The 22,401-nt window shown below is 43.5% G+C and overlaps 1 protein-coding gene across 1 annotated transcript; it reads left to right on the forward strand.

Annotated features, from left to right (window-relative positions):
- Window positions 1-4,901: 4,901 nt before the first annotated feature.
- LOC121175835 (interferon gamma-like) lies at window positions 4,902-9,769 on the forward strand. The gene is made up of 4 exons (XM_041029654.1): window positions 4,902-5,418; window positions 6,254-6,325; window positions 8,192-8,479; window positions 8,744-9,769. The coding sequence occupies exons 1-4, from the start codon at window positions 5,299-5,301 to the stop codon at window positions 8,888-8,890; spliced, it is 627 nt and encodes a 208-aa protein (XP_040885588.1). The 5' UTR covers window positions 4,902-5,298; the 3' UTR covers window positions 8,891-9,769.
- The last annotated feature ends 12,632 nt before the right edge of the window (window positions 9,770-22,401 follow it).

Here is a 22,401-nt window from a genome sequence, read left to right on the forward strand (position 1 = left end):
GTCCAGAGTCCAGAGTCAGAGTCCAGAGTTCAGAGTCCAGAGTCACAGTCCAGAGTCCAGAGTCAGAGTTCAGAGTCCAGAGTCAGAGTTCAGAGTCCAGAGTCACAGTCTAGAGTCACAGTCCAGAGTCCAGAGTCACAGTCCAGAGTTCAGGGTCCAGAGTTCAGAGTCCAGAGTCAGAGTCCAGAGTCCAGAGTCACAGTCTAGAGTCACAGTCCAGAGTCCAGAGTTCAGAGTCACAGTCCAGAGTCCAGGGTCCAGAGTACAAGGCTTCTTGTCTGGAGCTGAAAAATTGTGTTTTTCTATTCGTTATTCTCTGTGTGATGTTAACTGACAAATAAAAATGATTCGCGAACACTGTGGAAAATATATTCCTCATATCCACCGCGTTAGTTCACGCAGAGCTCTGATGTCGCGCTCCTATTGGTTGATTGCAGCCAGGTACGCGATGATTGGCTCACTCACAACAGCCGTATCATTCAGGTGTATGTCGCGGTCATTGTGACCTGTAGCTGCAGCTGCGTTTTTCAGCCCTGACCTGAGAAAGGAGTAAGAGGGTCGGCGTCCTCTGCTGCCCGTGGACAGACCGTGGACAGCCCGTGGACAGACCGTGGACAGCCCGTGGACACCCCGTCTCCGGTTTATGACTCCAGTCGGGCGGAAGCCGAGTGTACCTGTGTTTTCCTGTCGGACCGAGTCCGCTCCGTCAGAGGCCTGTTCACCGGATTTCAGTTCAGCGCCTGGGTCCAAGCTAAGTACCTGCCTGTGCTTTCAGTCTTTGCTGGTGATGTTGTTGTTGTTGTTGTTGTTGTTGTTTTGGTTTATATGGGCTGTGTTTCATTGGCAGAGTCAGTAACGTGATTACATGGTGCTGGCTATTTCCTGGTTGAGCCTCAGGTTGCGTTGCTGGTGGATGTTGCTGTTGTTGTGGGCGACGTTGCTGTTGTTGCTGTTGGTGGTGTTGTTGGTGTTGTTGTGCTGGTTGCTGCTCACTTTTCTTTTATGCTGTTGAATTTCTGTGTTTTCATTTGCATGTTGTGGCGTCTGTACTGCAGACCTGCAGGGCCCCGCAGCAGACCTGCAGGCCCCGCAGCAGACCTGCAGGCCCCCGCAGACCGGCGGGGCTGCACTAAACCTCCACACAAAACTAAATGAAACAGTGATCCGAGCCGCGGGAGTCACTGTAGAATAAAAAGTATAATTACAAAATCAAAGTTTTAAACCACAGTAAACCTGACGAATAGCATGAACTCTGTTCACAGTCTATAAGAAGGTTTTATTTTTAAATAACAGGAAGCTCAGCAGAGATTCAGGGCTTCTGCAGAAATTCAGGTAAAAGACCATTAACGTTCACTCTGATATCTGGAAAGAAACGGCTGCGAATTCCTCCAAACAGAGACAAACTTCACCTGTCAAACCTCTTCCTGTGTTTGTGTCTGTGTGTGTGAGCAGGGGATACCCACACACACCCACACACACACGTATATCTTTAACACCTGAACGTCAACAACAAAATCCACCTGTCTCTCTTCCTGTTTCCTGCATTGCTTTGTGTCTTTCGTGCTGAGGTCGACACTTGATTCGACTTCCTGTCTGAGCTCGACGCCGGCAGCCAGGCGCTGGGCAGGTCAGAGGTCACCGTGTGCCTGTGGCATTCCTGACAGAGTGAGCGGTGAGGATGTTTGGATCCTCTCAGTTTGTAACTGTGGACTGAAGCAACCGAAGCCAAAACACAAACACAGTGTGAACTCTGATTGGATCACCTGAGACTCGTGTTCAGACCAGGTCAGAACAGGGCCTCTGTTCTGCCTTGTGGGACTTGTACGTCCTGCAGAGGTCTCTCGTGCTCTCGGGTCACAGGTCTGCAGTTTGCTGTGAACTGTGAAACTGTTGCACAGATGGTTGTGGATTATTTAAAGCAGCTGATAAACTGTACGGTTAAACGGAGCAGGTCAGCGCTGGAGGACGGCTTTTCAGTGCTCCGTGACGTTTACGTTAAAGTCTGTGGATCTGTAGTGATCACATCGAGCTTTTTACTGTTCGACCTTCTTGAAAAATATTTAGGCTGAATGACATTTGTCTGTGGGTCATTCCCATTAAGCTCCTGAGCATCACTACATCACCACAGCTGCTTCTCATTTACAATAAAAGATTCTCTCTGATGCTCAGACCTTCCTCTGGTTTCACTTTTCTTTTGTGCGTTTCCTGTGATGCAGTTTGCTGCAGGTCTCTGCTCACCTCTGTGTGCTGTGCTGATGTTTTCAGTGTTAATGCTACTCAGGAATTACTCTGTGTGTTTCCAGATAATTCTCTCACTGTGTGTGTGTGTGTGTGTGTGTGTGTGTGTGTGTGTGTGTATAAAAAAGGCGTGTAGTTGAAAAGAAAAAACATTTTGTCAGTTTCCTTTCAACTAAATGAGGCACAGCTCAGTCTGTGCATCACTCACTTCAAACACCTCACGCCCAGGCGGGGTATCTGCATCATGACATTATTTCCTGTCTTCATATTGCCCGTCCATATCCAGTTACACCATCTAGTACGATATTATCTACGATACTATGCTGGGTCTTTGAGGTTTTTGCATCATACAAAGTGTGAAATGCTTTGTCAGGAATCTTTATTCTCACAAACCGTCGCAGCCTTGCAGAGAAGCTCGACCCCTCCACCCTCCACCACCCGAGTATACTCTTGTAAACTGCTCATAAAGTGGATGCTAACGTGATGAACAGTGGATAATGTATATTTTCATATCACTGATTCTTGTCCAGCTGTTACAGGTGTTCATCCCATACAGGTGCTTTTAGCTGACGTGCAGCTGTTTCAGTTATTCATTCATTTCATTTCATTTCGTGACTCAGCTTCGTGCTTGTCCTAAATTTACTTGAAACTGGATTCATCGTGTTTGGCTGTTAATTTTCCTCCGTAACATGAACATGTTGGTCTGTTTTTCTTTAAAATCAGTTGGAGACACATGTCCACATGTTTCAGGCTCAGATTACAGAAAACATCAGACAGCTCACAGACATTTATCAGTGCCACCGGGTGACGATGGTCCCGTACAAGCACTGAGAAGTTGCGCTCAGTAAATCAATAACTGGAGTTTATCTCCTCCAGTTAAACGAAGGTAAAACAACCAGAAATCAGGGCTGAAGACTTTATTCTTTGCTGCTGCGTTGAGTTGAGTTGAACGCGGACTCTTTGGTTGCCTCTTGCACAGGCCTGCACTGTTGTTCAGTTTTAGCTTGTTTGATCTTCTACTTTATGTTAATCTTTTAAATCCTATTTGTCTTTATCTTTTATATGATCCGACGTTTCTTTTCTTAATGCCTTCTGAGTTTTGAGTTGTCTCTCCTCATGGATAAAATCAGTGGTGGAAGTAAATGTTCGGATCATGTGAAAGTAACTTACCGCCCTATAACAATACTCCAAGTTCTGCACTGTGTAAAAAAGAACAAAATGCACTTAAAATATAAAAGTACTGATGGTGCAGAATGTTGTAGTATTATGCTTTTATTTGATGGTAACTGTGAAAGCTGTGCTTCATTAGTCAAATGGCTTCAGCTGGACCACAAGCGGAGTTACGTGCAGCAGAAACAGGTTCTGTGCAAAACCTGTCGCGCTGAAGCTGAAAGTGTGAAAATGATGCTCAGGCCCGAAGAAGCGAACAGACAATTCCAGCATGTTTTACCAGCGTCACTCCGGATGATAAGAGCAGCCGAAGACTCCGGGACTTCAGCCAGGTTTCCATCCCACAGCTGTCCGTGTGAGTGGAAAGAAAAAGTGCTAACAGAGCTGAAAGATGTGGAGTATTATGCCACAGCTGCTGATATGTGGTCACGCACAGCGACCGAGCCGTATCTTAGTCTGACTGTGCATTTCGTAAATCCCAACTCTGAGTATGAAAGTCTCTGCCTGCAGACAGCAGACTTTCCCACTGACCACACCGGAGAGAATATTTATTATTTATTTATTTATTTCCCCCCCCATACATAACAGTTTTTTTTTTCACTACTTTAAGACAGTCAAAGATGCTGTTTTAGTTCATTTGTAGTAACTGCCGTTGGTCAAGGACTTTATAGAATGTACCTGCATGTTTCTTCTTAACAAACACATTTGAAATCGGTTCTTAACGTTAGTTTTCATTCTTGCATTAGAGTAATGGCATTTAATGTTTTAATGGTATGATTTAGTTTTCTGTCATGTCTGTAAATGTTACTATACATGGTGAATATTGCACTGAAGCTTGATTCGGAAAAAATTGTGAATCAAATCGTAATCACAATATCTGCCAGAAAAACAAAATCTAAAATTGTTCAGCCCTAATTTAGAGCAGCTTTACTTTAAAAGATAAAAATGATAAAACTTCACCCACTGGTTTTCAGAGAACGTCACACTCTGATGAAACCACAGATGAAGCAGATTCTCAGTTTTTTAACTGAATCTTTTCCTTGACGTTCGTGCAGTTTTATTTGACAGACTCATCGTTCCGTCCTGATTCCAGCTGTGAAACCATATATTTGTGAAATGTTTTTAAAGATTTGCGTCTTCAGAGAAAACCAGTGAGCTGACCGTGTCCCCGATGGTTTGAAAAATACGTAACACCAACAGAAACCTTTGGAGTTCCCAGTGAAACCACAGGTGATTGCTCAGGGTTTGTAATGGTTTCCACTGCAGTTCTACTGGATCTGATGATTTCCGACGCAGGCTGCAGCCTAACCGCTTCAGGTGGCGTTCTTTCCAATAAGTTCTACTCAAACCTAGATATGCTCCACTGGTTTGCGCGCGAACGTAGTCTTCTATCAGAAAACATTAGATTTCCCACTATGACCAGTAAAGCCATTAATTCGAATAAAGCCACTGTGGGATGTGAATTTCAGCAGTGTGCTGATGTTTTGTGTTTGACATGCATGAGTGGGAGACCCCTCACCCACTTCTATGAAGTTTGGTGATTTAAAGGAAACTGCACAACCACACTTTTCACACCTAGATCATTGCTGCTTCGCGCTCTCTCTCTCCCCCATGTGTGTCTATGTCTCTCTGTCACTTGCCTTGCTCTCTCTCTCTGAGTTATAAATAAAAGCTTTCATGACAAGTCAAACAGTTTGAGCAAACTTCAGGGCAAGAGACACAGGGCTGTCAGTCAGTCAGAGCATCAGTCACAGAGGTCTGCGCTCGGCCAGTTCTCCGACTTCGGCTTCACAGCGACAGGGATTGAGAACCGGCACTCATACCAGGCACGGACCGGCTTGGGAATCGAACCGACAACTTGCGCGTAACATTATTTCAAGCGGTGCCACGATGGTTGCAGCGGCGAAGGTGGCGGTCTGTCTGGCCGTCTGGCTTTCTGTGTGTCAGGTCAGAGGCTCCCACATCTCAGACGGGATGAACAGAACCATCCAGAACCTCCTGCAGCACTATGTGAGTACTACTGACACTGCAGGTGCTGCTTCAGCTGGTGCTGCTGAGGCTCGTGCGTCTGTATTGTTCTCTGTAACACCACAGACACTGCTACTGGATTTCTGTTTCCTGCTCTTGTTTCTTTCTCACTCTGATGCTCTCACCACAAACACGCAGACAAACACACACATGCGCACACACTTGGTTGCACTTACTGTGTGGACTGCTGTGGTGTTGTGTGTGTGTACATTAGCCCATTAACCACTATATGTTTTACTCTCAATTCCTTATTTAGTAAACTTAATGTAAATTCTTTTATAGTCATACGGTAACTCACTGAACAGCAGGCCTTGATGGTGGTGCATTCAAGGACACATTGACATGAGATTTAAACGGAGTGTCCTTGAACGCATCAACAAGATAGTTCTCATATAGAATTCTGGGAAACTACAACTGTAAGAAAAGTTGTGTTCATTTTTTTCACAGCTTGTTCGATTGTGTTTTGTTTGATATTTAATTAAATAGCTCATCAACAACAGCTGACTCAGATAAGCCTCAGATGTCAGGCTGTCCTTGAATGCACCACCAACAGGGAGAGTTTGCAGTCCAGTTTAGGAAAGTGTGAATGTTCCATATTTAGTTCAGATTCAGTTTTCTAGTGAAATACTGGAGCTCATCAACGATACTTTACGCCTCTGAAATCTCACGTCTCATTGTTCTTGGCTGTTCTTGAATGCACCACCGGTTCAGTTTTTGAACCGGTGTCATAGAGTTAATGTGATTTGAATTTATTCAGCTAAAACCTGAAGGAACTTGATGTTTTCTGAAAAACCTTTGTCTCTGTTGTTTTTTGCAGAGGATTTCACAGAAAGACAGATTTAACGGGAAGCCCGTGTTCTCCAAGGAGCCATTGTCTGGCAGAATTGAGGTAAATAAAAATCCAAATTTCTCTTCTGCTCGTCTACAGATAGGAACATGAAGTCTCTGTGGTCAGGTAGTGTTAGGGTTGTCCTGAGTTGGGCCTGTCAGGCTCACCGTTTCCAGACTCCGACCATGTTCTTCTCCAAACGGGTTCTTTCTTTCCGAGGTTTGAAGCACAGGGCTGGAGTTTGCCCGGCTCTGTCCAGGAAAACCTAAAACATCTTTACAGCTCGTTAACACACTGTATCAGGTGCATTCGGTCCTCACACAAACTGAAATGTAAAGATGAAAACGTGGATTTGGGGGCAGTTACACACTTGGTAGTTACTGTTTCTTCTGTGCAGCATCCTCAGCTATCGCACAGGTTGTGGCTCAGCCTCAGCGGTACCAAACCTGGCAACCTCACAGACTTTTGGAAGTTCCCCTCCACTCAGTTTGTAATTCTTACACTTGTGTTAGTGTAGGGAATATTCAGCGTATGTATGCATCGCTTGTGTTGAGGCTTTTGTGGGTTTTTTTCCTGCTGGCTCTGCATTGTGCAACCTTTGTGCAGCTATTATCAGACTCCAGATGAAACTTTCACTCTTCACCAATGATACAAAGCCGTATCATGTTGGTTTTGAGCACCAAGTGCCAACTCAGCAAAGTCGAACCGCTAAACACCGACCTGAGAATCTTTACAGGCTGCAGCCTTTCACTTGCTGCTCTTTGTGTGGTTTACAGTGTAATATCTAGGGAAGATGAGATCGAGGGACAGACACTGCAAATTAGCACAGGGTATAAATGCCCCGGTGTGGAGGCCTGGTTCATGCTACAGATTAATGAACATAAAATAGAATAAAGAAATAGGATAGAAACTGGTTTAGCTTTAGAAGTGATAGATGTTTATTTGGTTTTCTGAGTGAGTTTCAAAGAAATTTCATGTCATGATGAATTTTTCTGATATTTTCTGCCACGAACAGGTTTTTGTGTAGAAAGTGTTATTTAGCATTGACTCAAAGGCCAGACACCACACACCCCTCTGGGTTTTCCCATTGTGTTTTGCTCTCACCACAGCAGCACAGGTGTTTCATTACACTTCATCGTTTTTGAATTTGTTCCAGTCCAGACACCTCATGTGACTCATCAGAGCTGAAACACCATTTTAGGAAATAATTAGCCATTCTAATGTAAAGGACAGTATCTGCTGTGCCTCAGGAAATTCAGATTGTTGCTGAGCGGACGGACGTTACCGGGCTTCACACGTTTCATTTCATTTCACAAGGTTCTGACAAAAATCAGCACAGACTGATGAATATTTATCAAGCGAGTCTTTAGAATGGGGAATAAAATGAAACGTCAGACTTTCTTGACCTGTGACCTGTTTGAGTTCTTGCATCCAAATGAGCATCAAACCTGACAGCACTGTTGGAATATGACTTTCATGTTTCACCGTCACTGAGTGGTATTCCCCTTTAAGGCCTACTCTTCATTTGTACTCTTAATTTAACTGTTGTGTGGGGGACCACAGAGTTTTTCCACTGTGTGAAACATTTTCAGCGCACCAGGGCTGGTATGAGTCTGCCAAGCCAGAGACGTCCAGCTTACGTTTAATTTAAATGACTGAACCACCGTGTTCATGTGTGAATGTGTTCTTTCAAATTTCATTTCCTGCTTTTTCAGGCAGGCTTTGGTTTCATGTCATTTCTCCAAAAAGCATCTTGCAGAGACTCAACATTTACAGCAGAAAGCTGCATCTGTGGCGCGGACAGATTCAGGATATGTAGCTCAAACATGCAGAAACCATCAGTGTTGTTTCAGAAGTTTAAATCAATTTAAACATCACCCACCAGAAACAATGTTTTATTTCATTACCTCTGCATTTCTCCCTCAGGCTAAGATGGTGATTTTTGGTGGCATTTTGGAGACGTACGAAAAGCTGATCAACCGGATGTTGAAGCAGCTGCCTACCCCGAGCCCCCAGACAGCCGGGAGCGTAGAGGGCCTCACCTCTGCCATCACCGCGGCCCCCGGCACGGCCAGCGATGCCAAGTCGGCATCTGGCATGAGTGTCAGGTCGGAGCTCAGCTTCATCCTGGAGAAGGTCCAGGAGCTGAAGAAAAACTATTACCAGGAGGAAGACAAGCTTCTGAAGGGACTGCAGACCATCAGGCACATCCAGGTAGAGAGACATAGACTCACACTGAGAGAGAGAGAGTGAAGTTTATGGAAGGTCGATGCAGCAGCTGAAGTCACAAACGCTCCGCAGGTCTTATGTAGTTCAAAGCTTTACTGGAGGTTATACGGGGCTTTTAATGTGGCAGTGTGGTGTGTTATCCTTTTCACTGTGGCTGTTGTTGTGGGAGCAGTGTTACTGTACTAAAACTGCACCTTTTGCCTGTGTGGTCATTATGATTAGTGTAAAATTTCCGTCTTTCACCTCCAGATGGATGACCCTGTCGTCCAGAGCAAAGCATTGTGGGAGCTGCCGAAGCTTTATCTGGAGGCGAGTTCCCTGCCTGAAAGCATCAGGCAGCAGAGGAGGCGGCGGCGCCGCCAAGCACGGAGGGTGAAAACTCATCAGAGAGCCTGAGACGCCGTGAAGCACGACAATGACAGCAACAAAGCTAAAAGGCAACAACAATGATGGTAAAACAAGGATTCAGGATATTTAATGACAAATATTAATATAGACAAACTAACATGAAAGACAGGACCAAAAATATCTAAACTTAAATCAGCGTGCCTACTTTTATTTTTTTTAGATTATTAAAGAGGTTTTTTCATAGCTATTTATTACTGTGTAAGCCTAATAAATATTGTTTTGTAAAACTTTTTTAATGTTGGTGTTCGATACTTGAAAGCAGTGTGGCGGTTTGAGCCTGTGAACAGTTTTCAACAGTTCGTGGTCTTTTTTTAATCTATATAAAATCTGCAGGTGATTTAATGTCCCAGAAAATCTGTGAAGAGCTGAAACGTGGCCAAACCAAAATCCAAAAGTCCAACAGCCTCTGACCTCAGTCTGCCATAAACCGCACGGCAACAGCATTTAGTGCTGAGTGGATTCTTTTTAAAAACGTATTTATTGCAAAGCTCTCTGGGACTTGTAGTCGATTTATCTGTGAAGGTTTAATAGTGGTACCTTTGACTTTTTAAAGATGAAACTGATTTTGTTTTTGGTAAAAATAAACTGGGCTGTCGCTGCCAGGACCCTCTACTGCCTCAGAGAACTGATGATGTTTACAGTACAAAGTACACCAGAGTACTACAAGTCCTCTGGACGTTCAGGTCCAGCACTGAAGTACGATACTCTTCAAGGATTTTTGTATTTTACTGACATATTGTGATTCTCTATATTTATTTTCATATTTAAGGTGTTTATTTAATATTGATTCGTATTGTTATGACTGATGGTTGATTATTTATTATGCATTTATTGATTGGCACATGGAGACAAATGCAACAGAATAAAACCGAATGAACTTCATCTCTGCTTCACTGTTGTTTGATTCATGCGCGTTGTTATGGATTTGATGGCTGACAGTTGTTTCAGTTTTGGCAGCGTATGACTGAAGGAGTTTCATGTCCACCCAGTCACCTAGAAGTCCATTTGGTAGCTGTTCTGGAGCTTTCGCTCATACTTCATGGTCATCGTCAGCAGACGAACTTTGCAGTTACTCAAATTTCAATTGTCAGGACCTCTCGTTTTCATGGCCTTCATCTGTGGAATAAAGTCCACAAGATGTGGCTGAAACGTCCTCTTCCAGTAAGAGGACGTTGTTCTACAGTTTCAAAACCTGAAATCATTCTTGTCTTGGATGTGGGACAGGAGCCGCTTTAGGACTATGAGAGTCCAACCCAGTTTTTCAGCCTGCCTTTATTCTGTCTTTATTCCTGTTTATTGTGAAATATCTGAGAGTTTTACCTCTTTGGGTCTTGAAACAGTTGTTTGAATGAATGAATGAGAAGTTTAGAGTGGAAGCGTCTGTGGTGGAGCTGCTCACAGCTCACTGACGTCTGAAACATGGCGAGGAGCCTCCACTGGACACTGATGCTTGTTAGAGGTTGGAAACCCCGTGTTTGAGCTTTAACAGTGTGTTGTTTTATAAAACCCTGTGTGACAACTACAGGTGTCAAACGCAGAGGAGCAGAATCAGAAGAAGAAAATGGAAACACTGGAGTAAATACACCTGCTTACTTTCCACTGTTGCTTGTTGATACTGCTGCAAAGAAAAATCAGACGAAGTGTTGCTGGTCTGTGCTGCAGCTCAGAGACCATGCTCCCCCGCTGACACACAGACGGGTCGGGGTGTTTCTGCAGCTACATAAACTCAGACCCCCACCCTCCCTCCAACCCACAGCTGTGATGTCACTTCCTGTGACATCACTTCTGGTAAACGGCAGGTAGTCTTCTTTTACAGTAACTGCTGCCCTTACCCACAATGCACCCTAGGTGCTCTGAGTGTTTGTGTGTGAGGCTGTGACTTCTAAGAACCAGAGCTGTGGGGAAGCACAGTGTGTGTGTGTGTGTGTGTGTGTGTGTGTGTGTGTGTGTGTGTGTGTGTGTGTGTGTGTGTGTGTGTGTGTGTGTGTGTGTGTGTGTGTGGTCAATAAAACAGCCTTAAAGCAACAGAGGCAAATAATCCAGTTTTCATTATTTCCTCAGAGGAATCTTGGTTTTTAGTTGGTTGTTTTTGGACACAGAGAGATGTAAACTCCTCAGTGGTGATGTGAGACATCAGGACCAAAATGTGTATCCTGACTCTGAAGATTGTTCTTTATGACTCTGGCTTTAAGTTTGGACTCACTGTCCTGCTGCAGAATGAATGTGGGGACTGATGAGACGCCTCCCTGATGGTGTCCCTGATATACAGGGACACACAAACTGCAGTCACAGACTCCACCTGGGTATCAGCTGACCCTTGGACTCGACACGACTGGTCTTATTTCATATTTTCTCCTCCGTCTGTGGCTCTCAGCTCAGAGTCTGTTGTTTCCTAAATATATAGTTTTATATTGAGATAAGGTTCAGTAGTTTGGTGAAACTGTTGCTAACAGCACAGCAGCTTTGACTTCAAATGAAGAAATAATAGCAGAAAGAAGGAAGGAAGAAATAGTGGCAGTGGCTCAGACTCCTTGTGTTTCTGCTGTCGCTGGGTGAGGGTGGGGGGCGCTGAGGGGGTGGTCTGCTGCAGTAGTAAAGGGCATTTCAGCAGTAAAGCAATGGAAACCATGACAACACAGAGAGAAACACACTGGGAGTCAACTTTCAACCCCCCCCACCCCACACCTCCCACATGTTTCTGTGGTTTGTTCTGTGAGTGTGTTTCTGTGTGTGTGTTTCAGTGTGAGTCAGCATGTTGCAGATGCTATTGCAGTCGAGAGGAAATTAGCTTTTGCATGCCTTTAGATGACAGATGATTCTGCTGCTGCTGCTCGGGCTGCAGGAGGCAGGACGGAGAGTGGACGCATCAGTCCTGTGGCAGCCGCGTCGCTGCAAATACAAGTTTGTCTTGTGGGACAAAAAAGACCTGAAATGAAAGAAATGTCTGTAAGAAGACAGTTTGAACACGAGTCTGCAGCCTGACAGCAGCTAAACTAACATTCTCACAATGACAGTGCTAAGATGCTGGTGATTAGCAAGTATATTTACCATGCTCCCCATTATTTTAGCTTGTTAGCATGCTAACATTTGCTAATTAGAAGTAAACATAAAGAACAGCTGAGGATGATGGGAATGTCATCAGCTGCTGGACAAATTAGATTAGGACCCCGATGAAGAGTCAGAGGATTATTATGAAGGTCTGAACCAAATTTCATGGTAACTGAGCGAATTCACTGTGGGCCAATGGAATGACTGAGTAATACCCTCAGTGCTGGAGCCAGGCTGCTAACACAGCTAAAAGTCAAAATGAAAGTACTGCTGACATAACCCCCCCCCCCCCCCCCCGAGTTCGTCTGCCCACTCATTTGGTCCACAATTAAATATCTCAACAACTGAGGTGCAGGTGATCAGCAGTGTGATCAGCAGTGTGATCAGCAGTGTGATCAGTACTGTGCACATTTGTTGTTTGTTTTTTTCCTCACATTTTAATTTTTCGTGAAAAGGGTCAGAGAGAAACTCAGATTTACTCAGGACAAATTCAGGACGGCTTCACCTGAGGACATGGCTTTGTTCTCTGTGTTTGCCGAATCGGTAGGAAACACCAGTCTCACACAGACACATGCTCAGATCACAATCTAACCACTGAAACAAGATTAAATGATGAGGAGATAAAGTGAGAAACAGAAATACTTGAGAAATTACGCAGAAAACCAGAGCCGATATTTCAGTGCAGGCGAGCTGCAGAGCTGCTCACACCAGAGGACGGCCTGCTGTCGGCCAGCGGTGTCAGTTCAGAGGTCAATGTTCACCAAAGTGGAACATGACATGAAAAATTTTGTGGAATTGAGCAAATCCATTACTTGTAAAACAGTTGAGCAAGAATGATAAAACCCCTGCATCACTTACAGTGTCATGGCTGCACATCGTGTTCTGCATACTGATGCAAATACACACGATGAAATACATGAACAAGAGCGGCGACAGTGGCTGTCTCGTGTCATCATGTCAAACCAGTAATGGCAGATGCTGAGTCAGTTTTCCAGAATACATTATGGTTTGCATGTGGTGAATAATCCAGATCAGCTCTTTAAAAAAACCATGACACATAAAGATTAGAAACACAAAAATGGCCGTACACCTGAAAACACTGACGCTGGCGTATTTCCAGTGTCAAAGCCGCAGTTTGACAACTGTCTCTGAAAGTTGTCTCTGCGGCGATCGGGCCCTCAGGGGCCTCGAGAGTTTAATCCTTAAGAGAGCAAAGTGAAGCTCTGAATGTAGCTCAGTTCTACAGGAAGAACCTAAAGAGAAAACTGGGTTTTAATTTTTTAATTTTTTATTTTTTTGGGTGAACTGGCCCTTTAAGGACACCTGAGTTTAAATGAAAGTATTTTTTGTTTGTGAATAAAAAGATGATTAAGGCATTTTTCTCATAGTTTCAGTGAAAGTGCTGACTGTTCAAAAGAAAAAAAAAGAATCATGGTTCAGTGTCATGAGGCACATAAACACACACACACACACACACACACACACACACACACACACAGCTCATTAACATATCAGACAGAATCTCACTGTGGCATTTCCATGAAGTTACGTGTTGTTTCCTGTTGCAAAGGAAGCTCTGAGTGGGTTAACAGCAACCACACACACACACACACACACACACACACACACACACACACACACACACACACACACACACACACACACACAACACAGCTGTTTCGTATCACACTAATTTTAACAAGCAGAAATAGGAGCAGGAGACACTGCCGTTAGAGACAAAAGAAAACAAAAAATATCTTAACTCAAGGTCCACTTACAAGCTGTTATCCTGGAGCTTTCACCCTTCATCTCACTGGCTTCCTCAGTGTGTGTGTGTGTGTGTGTATACAGTGGAGCAGCCGCTCATGGAAGCAGTGTTTGTTAAGCTGCAGTTCCAGTGATGACCAGTAGATGCTGTTCTAAAGAAGCTGAGACTGTCTACGACTCTGCTGCAGACTCTCAGTCGCTAATTTTACTTCTTCTGATGTTTGTCTGTTGTGGGATTTGAGTTTAGGAAAAAGGAGTTTCAGCTGCAGCGGTTTGCTTTCCCTTGGTCGCTTCAGCTGGGATTTTCAGGCTCCAGTAACAAGCGAGCGGTAAACTCGCGAGAGGCAAACACTGTACGTTTTACTGCATCACATATCTGACATCTATACTTACTAATTAGCTTTCTGATTACAATTTTTCAGAGTTTGATTTCCTCTGAAAAACATGAGAGTGAAATGCTCCTTTATAGGTTCTGAATGTTTCTTCCACCAATGCAGGTTTTAAAACCTCCCCACAGAAACCTTACAGACTGTGGGAGCATCAGGTGGATAAATCTGATGAACTGTGGACGCTAAGAAAAAGTATCCTCACAGCTCGTTTGGTTTTAGTGTCAGACCTGAAGCCAAACAGGAGCAAGTCTTTGCTGGGAAACTAGTTGAAAGGAGTCCAATATTCTTAGATGGTGCGATAATATACTGTAAGGTATGAAATGTGACTGATAGTCCCTGCGAGAGTCACTTAGAGGCTGAACGCCCCAACGCTGAACGACTCACTGAGGATTTAACTGTTCACAGAGGCTGAGTGTAGTTTAAAAGTTTGTCCTGAGGGTGGCACCAGAGGAAAGGTCATGGGGTCATCAAAACAAAATAATGTTTGAGTAAATTTTTAAAAATATATTTGTTATATTGATATATTTGGTGAGAGCATGTTGAAACGTGGTGCTCTGGGCTGAGACACTCAGACATTTGTTGACATGAATCTTATTCCCGGTGAGAAATGACTCTGAAACACGTTTGAGACCAGACTGACCTTGATAATGAACCTGATGCTGTGTGACTGGATTGTGTGTTGTGGTGCTGTGTGTGTTGATGTGTTAACATGAAGCCTTTGCTGACATCTAGTGGACAAAGCTGCAGCCACACAGAGGCTGAATCGGGTTGTTGAACAGTTCTTGTTCTCTGTATTTGTTCTGTGTTGACCCACAGTAACCACAGCTGCTGCTGGTACCTCGACTGTTCTGAGCAATGATTCTGTTCCCTGTGATGATCCTGCTGCTCCAATGTGTTTTCCAAATATATTAATGAAAATACTAGTAGTTCAAATTAGTTGAATGCAGTTCAGCATCTTTTTAACTGTGAGCTGTCCTCGAGTGGTTTGAACAAAAGTGTCTGAAAATGATAAAACATGATGTGTTGTAATCAGTCACACAGGGTGCAGTGCTTTCAGCCAGTAGGGGGCAGCAGAGTATGAGTTTGAAACGAAGTGCTGCACTTAAACTTTTACACCTCAGCTCCTAAACATTTTCCTGCTTCCCTGCTGCAGATTCCAGTGTCTGTGAATGGATCAGTGATCTGGTCGTAACGTCTGTGAGTCCTGCAGAAGGTCGTCGTTTGGCATCAGTAATGTTTCTCTGAGCCTCGGCAGCAGTATTAATACACACTGCTTATTGTTATTCACAGCTCGATCAACAGTATTCACATCAGGGAGCGAATAACGGGCAGATCAGGCAGAGCGTGTGTGACAGACGGTTGTATGATGAAGAGAGACGCTGAAAATAAACTGACCTCCGGCCTGACAAATCTGACACCATCTGAACACACACACACACACACACACACACAGTTTTCCATTTGTCCTGAACTCAGAGACCCTCAGTGCAGATCAGTGAGCGGCTGCTCGAGTCTATATTCAATTATACAGACAGAGGGTGAGAGAGAGGGAGAGGCAGGTACAGAGACAGTTTCCATGACTAGTTTTATATTTAGAGTTTCAAACTGTCGGCAGAAGGTGAAACGTGTGACTGAGACTCAAAAAGACAAAGTAGTAACTGATGTGACAAACTCTCTGGGTTAGAATGTGCTTAAATGGGTTTAGCATGGGTTAAAACCGGTTTAGAAGGGGTCTGAATGAGATTAAAATTGGCTCTAACAGCCAGTTTTTAGACTGGGTTGTACTGTGACTGGGTTAAATCCCTTTAGGTTTAGTTTCACAACAGGATAAACAGGTTTAGATTGGGTTTAGATGGGACAAAGACTGGTAAGAATGGGTTTGTCATTGGGATATCGAATTTTTGGGTTATTGTTGGTTTAGAATTGGTTGTGGAAAAATAATAACTAATAATTAAATTAAATAATTAAATTAATGTGGTTGCGGGTTTCAATTGGGGTTAGGATGAGTTAGAGGGGTCAGAGTCTTCTGGGGTTCAGTGGTTTTATAGTGGGTTAGAATGAGTTCAGATCTCAGTTGGTGTATAGGGTTATGATGTGGAGAAAATTAAAAGACAGGGAGACAAAGATTCTTCCATTTCTAGTTAAATGGATTTAGAAAAAATTATGAAGGGATAGAAATGGGCCACACTGGGGTTTGGATGGACAAGAAAGATTTTAGAATGGGTTTTAATGAATGTGGACAGGATTATAATGGAGTATGACGGGGTATAATGGGATCTTGTTTTACAAAAGCTAAAGATGGCTTTAGATCATTGTTATAGTGCAGAGGGAACAGAATGGGTCAAACCCACTGTCAGACTGGTTTAACTGGATGTTGGAGGTTTTGGGTCGAGTTTCAGATGTACGCAGGTTTATATCAGTTTGATGATGGATTAGAATGGGCTATATGAGATGTAGCATGGGTAAGATTTGGATTAAATGGGTTTATCTTGGGTTAGAATCAGTTTAGAGTCGGTGTCCGTGGAAACAATAACCAGGTTTATCATGAATAAATGAATGTGTGTAAATGAGACCAGGTGTGAATGAAACTCATCCAGTATTAAAATGTAAAACAGCAAAGAGCAATACAGTCCCATAGTTTGGTCAAAACGTCACCAATGTAAGCCAGTCACCAGCAACCAGTTACCATGGCAACAGCCTCACAACAGGACAGTGGAGCCAGTGTAACATCTGCTGCTAATTCATCTCTGCTCTCATCAGCTGACTCGACCTCGCTCTGTCACTCTTCTCTCTCCTTTCTCTTCGTTATGTGGGTCTGTAGGTCAGGGTCCTCCTCCACCTGCTCAGGTGACAGCCAAATGCATGCTGGGAGAGCTGGTGGGGGGTGCAGAGTCAGCTCTCTGTCATCCACTGTCTGTCTCCTGACCTTCTTGACAGCCAGGGGGTCTCTTTGCCCTCAGTCAGGCTTCTCAGGCATTTCTGCGATTGTGATTAGCAAGACGCAACAAGGAATTATTGGAAGGTGTATTTTTTACACATATGATAGAGCTAAGCTGGGATTTCCCTCCAATTCCAAATCCCAGTACCATTGCTCTAAATAGCAGAAAGACAGGGGAGTCAAATCCAGAACTCAGAATCCAGAACTTCCAAGAACAGTTCAGAACTGGGTGGATGACATGGGTGAAGTTATACAGTTCAGTCTCACCACACAGTGTCAGACACAGTTTCCACAGCTTCTGGAAATAGTTTTGTGATTTCCCTTTGCTATAACAAATCTGCTCCATCTTGGCAACAGAGAGCATCATGTTGAGCCACCTCCGGAAACACAGAGACTGTGGAGACTTCCAAATATTCATCTTTTTAGCTGCAGCCATGCAGCCTGCTTTGAAAGCCTACTTTTGATGGGAGGGGAGGGGCCCCTGTCCTGTCAGAGCAACCAGATATTGCCAAAATACAGTTTGTTTGAATGTTAGTTCAACATCGTTTGGAAAACCAATTAAATACGTCCCAAAAGAAATGACCCAGTAGTGGACAGTGCCAGAGTAAGAGTGACAGTGATCCCTCAGCAGGGGCACATCTATCACACATGGAAGAAACAGATTCAAATATCTTACTAAGTTTAGTTTTAGAGTAATGTAAGACTTTGAATTAGTCTGGTCTCTGTATACTGGGCAGACCTTCCTCCTACAGTTCATCTGTCACTGGAAAGTTAACAGTGTTTTTAAATACCTTAAATTTGACAGACATCGCCATCCCTAGACCCACAGGAAGCAGGACTACGAATAAAACCAAATAAAACCAAACAAGAAATATGAATAAACAGTTTATCAGAGTTAACCACGTATGGAAATAATTTATGGTAAACAATAAATGTCATGTAGAGGCTGCTAAATGAACAGCTGCTACATTTTAAAGTATACAGCATGTGTGTGCAGCCTGTGTTGTCAGTGAAGGTGGTTTAACATTTGTACAGTAAGTGGATATTAATTTGGACCCATAATCCCTTGCAGCAAGTCACACTCTATCAGGTTACCAGTGTGTGTGTGTCCTATTTAAAACTGGATGTAACTCAGAGCTCAGCAGGAGATCATGACGGCTGCACACACACACACACACACACACGCTCTCAGGTCCATGTGTCTGAGGTGAATCTCATTTGTTTGACACTGGAAACAGCCCAGACCGAAGAGTCCAGATAAACCGTGTTCAGCGTTCACCAGCTCAGAGACGTTTACTGACTCAGCAGCAGCTCAGGACACGGTGTTACTCACGTTCATGCTGTGGTGGAGGTTTCAGCTTTGTCGTTTTGAAAAACCATGAGACCCCTCTTACTAAAATTTCATCTCAAGGTCCCTTTAGTAGCTGCTCTGGAGCTTTTGATCACGTGTACCAGATCATATTTCCTACTCACTTTAATCGCATATTTAGCTGAACACCATGACGCAGCTACGGGATGTACTCCACCCGCCTAACACAAACACCTGCTTACTCACCTGTAACTCTCCTGGTTCTCTCCCTCACTCTGATTGGCTGACCTGGCTGGGTGGGCGGAGCTAGGTAAACAATGTGGAGTTTATTTTGGAGATTAATCCAATAGTGAGAGCTGAGAAGCTGAGTCATTTCCTCTTCTCCAAACAACTGTGGACGCAAGCTGAGAGACATTTGTCACTGTTGATGCTTTGAAACTCAACTGTGAACTGTGAAAAGATTTTCAAGATACCAAATATGTGGCTTGCTCCAGAACAGATACTAAATGGACCCTGAGGTAAAAATTTGTTCACTGATTAGTCTTCATGTGTAAAATCAATGGAGTCCCGCGTTAAACAGGTAAATAAGTAAATTAGTTTTCAGTTGACTCTGAATCTAATGACCAGCTGTCAGTCAGCACACACTCTGCTGGACTGATGCATTATGAGTAGGAGCCTCTGACCACCTGCCCTTGAGCCAGGCAGCAGCTGCTCCTGCAGAGCTGCTCTGAGCAGTTAGCCCGTTAGCCACATGCTAGCTTCTATAATTAGCAGCCATGTCCTTCCTGCTAATCTCCCTGCTGCCTAATATGGAACACAGCTGCTCCAATCACATGGCTGCTCCTCGTTACCATGGCGAAATAATTATCTTGTCAATGACGGGACAGGAAGAAAAAAAGTGTGTGAAAGAGAAAATGTGAATGTATGAGAGCAGATGTGCATGGGTGACAAACTGTGTGTGTGTGTGCTGACAGACTGACATCTCTATGTAAAGAAACCAGTGGGAGCTGACAGCAGCACGAGGTCTCAGAGCCTGCATGTGTGTGCGTGCATGTGTGTGTGTTAACACCTCTGCAATGCTCAGAGCTCTGCAGACTCTCTGGTAAATATTCATGCTTTAATCAGAGCATCAGATGAAGTAGCAACATATTTGTGTTTGTTGGAGATCATGGCCACAACAGTCCACTTAAAGTTATAATTTGATAAAACATTTATTTTTTTATGTGTACACACACACTCTTTTGCACTTTTACATTTAATACTTTAAGAAAACTGAAAAGTAAGTTTCATGACAATCCATCCAATATTTGCCCTTATTTTTCAGTTTGAGCTAAAGCTGTGGAGTCAGGGTTTAAAATCATGTCAAACTCACTCACTGGTTGAGCTGCATGACTGAAATTCTTTTAAATCAATGTTATTTTTACTGAGCATCCTGTGTGTCTGTGTGTGTTCATTAGTGTTGGATGTAGCACCTTCTGTTCTGTGTACTAAACAGTGCTATTTACTGTGCGTGAGAGAGAGTGAGTGCTGGTTGCCATGACAGCATCCCTTGCCGTTTCCTGTCTCTTTGTCACAGAGCTGTGATGTCACATCCTCCTCCTTGACAACACCGCATTCATTAGCACCCCCATGTTGTCATGGTATCCCTGATCTCATCCTCCAACATCCTCAGAGCCCATTTCAACTCGGTCCCTCTGTGTGCAGATGTTTGATGGAATTTGATATATTTCTGCCTTGGATGGGAGAAGGAGAGAAAGTAAAATCACAGATTCCATATTACTGTGTGCCCCATTCAATCATTGAATGCTTGCATAAATACTGACTGATGCTACATGCTACTTGTGAAATATGAAATTAAAACAGCATTATGATTATTATGATTCACTGTTGACTTGTATTCAAACACTGACTTAGTGGGAGAACAAAACAGAGATGGACAATAAAACTGTTTTATTAATAATAATAATAATAATCATCATCATCATCTTTTTCCACCACAATAAAATTTAACAAAGGCTCACTAGAAAAGTGTCAACTTCTGTGTTCTGTACAGTAGATACAGTACGTTGTAAAACTGGCCGCAGTGTGGCACAGCAGCGCATTCAACCCCCCCACCCCCAAAAAAATGTATTCAAACATTTTTGCACATTATTTACAGATAAAATACACAATAAAATGTAGCTGGCAAACATCACAGAAATATAGCGCAGCTTCACGCTAACAGCGGCTAACCTCTGGCTGCAGAGACCTCCTGACACAACCTAAATGGCTAACGAGCTAGTAAGCTAACTGGCTAGCACGGTAACGAGCTAGCAGGCTAGCTAGGCTACAGCTGCTTTCACACATGCTACCAAGAGGTCAATTAAACCAGACTTCATGTTCCTGTGTGACGGCAGTCTGTTAATATGATCTTTTAAAAAAACAAAACAAAAACATAACACTATCACGTGTTCTTCTTCCTCCTTATTGTCTGAAAGCCGTAGCTGCTTCTCCTCTGATTACCCCTCAATTCACTTACTTTTTGTCATACTTTCTATCTACTTGCTTGCCCGTCTGTTTGAGCAGCTAGCTCAAAGCTAGCTTTGTAAAGGAATGCACTTTGGTAGATTCAACCAAATGCCCTGGGTGTTAGTCACAACAATGACAACAGTAATAATCATAATAATAATGATAACTGAGCAATCTGAGGTACCAACATGAAAAACGAACGCTTTAAAACCACATTAATGCTAACACTAACAGTTTGCGTGAGCACATCTGTGAGGAGCTCAATGCGACCATACCTAGCAGGTAGAAACTTGCTATGTGCTACTAGCAATCAGTTAGCAGTGGGCTTGTGTTAGCTTCACTGTCAAGAAAATAATTCAGTGCAGCGGCTAGCGGCTGGATGCTAGCAGTCAATCGGCTAGTGTTAGCTTAGCCCTGCCGTCAGCAGGCGTTGCCCGTCTGTGTCGAGGCGACGAGTGGCGACAGTTGGCTGATATGTGTCTGTACATTGTGCAGCCATGTTATACAACCCCCCTTCACCCAAACACACATACACAAACACGTATAGATGTCAGTGCTGATCATTTTAAAGCTACAGTCTGTGGTTCGTGTGTTGGCTTGTTTTACTGGCTCTGTAAACAGAAACAAGTTCTTTGGGAGCCTATTTCCGCCTGGAAACAAGGATTTAAAATTTCAAATTTTATCTATTTCATAATTTTGACTGTAAAAAAATCTATATTCGTCCTTCATTAATTTTCTTTTCTTGGCAGGAATGGCCATCCATAAAAACGCTCCACCTTTTAGCATCAGCTGTTTATGCTCCATTCAAGACACCTAGGATAGTTTAGTATCCAACATCCTGCTAAGAAAATATCCTCAGCCCTGATATAAAATATACTTTGCAGAATGCATCTAATTGGTGGAGCTTTCCGGGGAATGTTTGGGATAACATCAAGAGTTGCACCAAAATTTGTGATTGCTTAGATGACATCGCCACCATAAATGTGTGTGTGTGCGCGCGCTGGGTGGGCTTGGCATGGCAATGAGATACTGAAGGCACAAAGTTACGACTCCCAGCACTCCTTCTCACTAAAAAACATAAAAAATTAAAAAAAAAAAAAAATCAACCACTCAACCAATCAAATCTTTAGAAAACAAACAAAAACATCAAAGAGGACTGCCCCCCCACTTCCTCCTCCTCCTTCAAGAGGGGCAGAGCTTCCCCTGAGATGGGCGGAGCAGGTAGTGTCTGTGTTTTACATTATAAGTTCCTTCTGTGCATCACGCCATTGTCGTCCACTTCTTGTGTGCTACATTACAACACAATTGCCAGGCTGACAGGTTCACATGTCCAACCCTGGGATCTTCCTCCTCCTCCTGCTCCTCCTCCTCCTCCTCCTCCACCACCTCCCAGTGTGACACGATTTTCAGAGTTGTGTTCAGATACAATTGCGTGTTTATATAGATATATGTGTGTTTGTGTGAGGGAACAAGCTTTAAGAAAATCTCTTATAACATTGCACATACACACTGCTACATACACTCCACACACACACATTCA

This window comes from Toxotes jaculatrix, chromosome 22 (assembly GCF_017976425.1).
Source record: "Toxotes jaculatrix isolate fToxJac2 chromosome 22, fToxJac2.pri, whole genome shotgun sequence".
In the NCBI taxonomy this organism is placed as follows: Eukaryota; Metazoa; Chordata; class Actinopteri; family Toxotidae; genus Toxotes; species Toxotes jaculatrix.

Coding starts and splice junctions, on each gene's coding strand:
- LOC121175835 (XM_041029654.1), top strand. CDS start 5,299: ATGGTTGCAGCGGCGAAGGTGGCGGTCTGTCTGGCCGTCTGGCTTTCT. Junction 6,326..8,191: donor CATTGTCTGGCAGAATTGAG/GTAAATAAAAAT, acceptor TTTCTCCCTCAG/GCTAAGATGGTGATTTTTGG. Junction 8,480..8,743: donor AGACCATCAGGCACATCCAG/GTAGAGAGACAT, acceptor TTTCACCTCCAG/ATGGATGACCCTGTCGTCCA.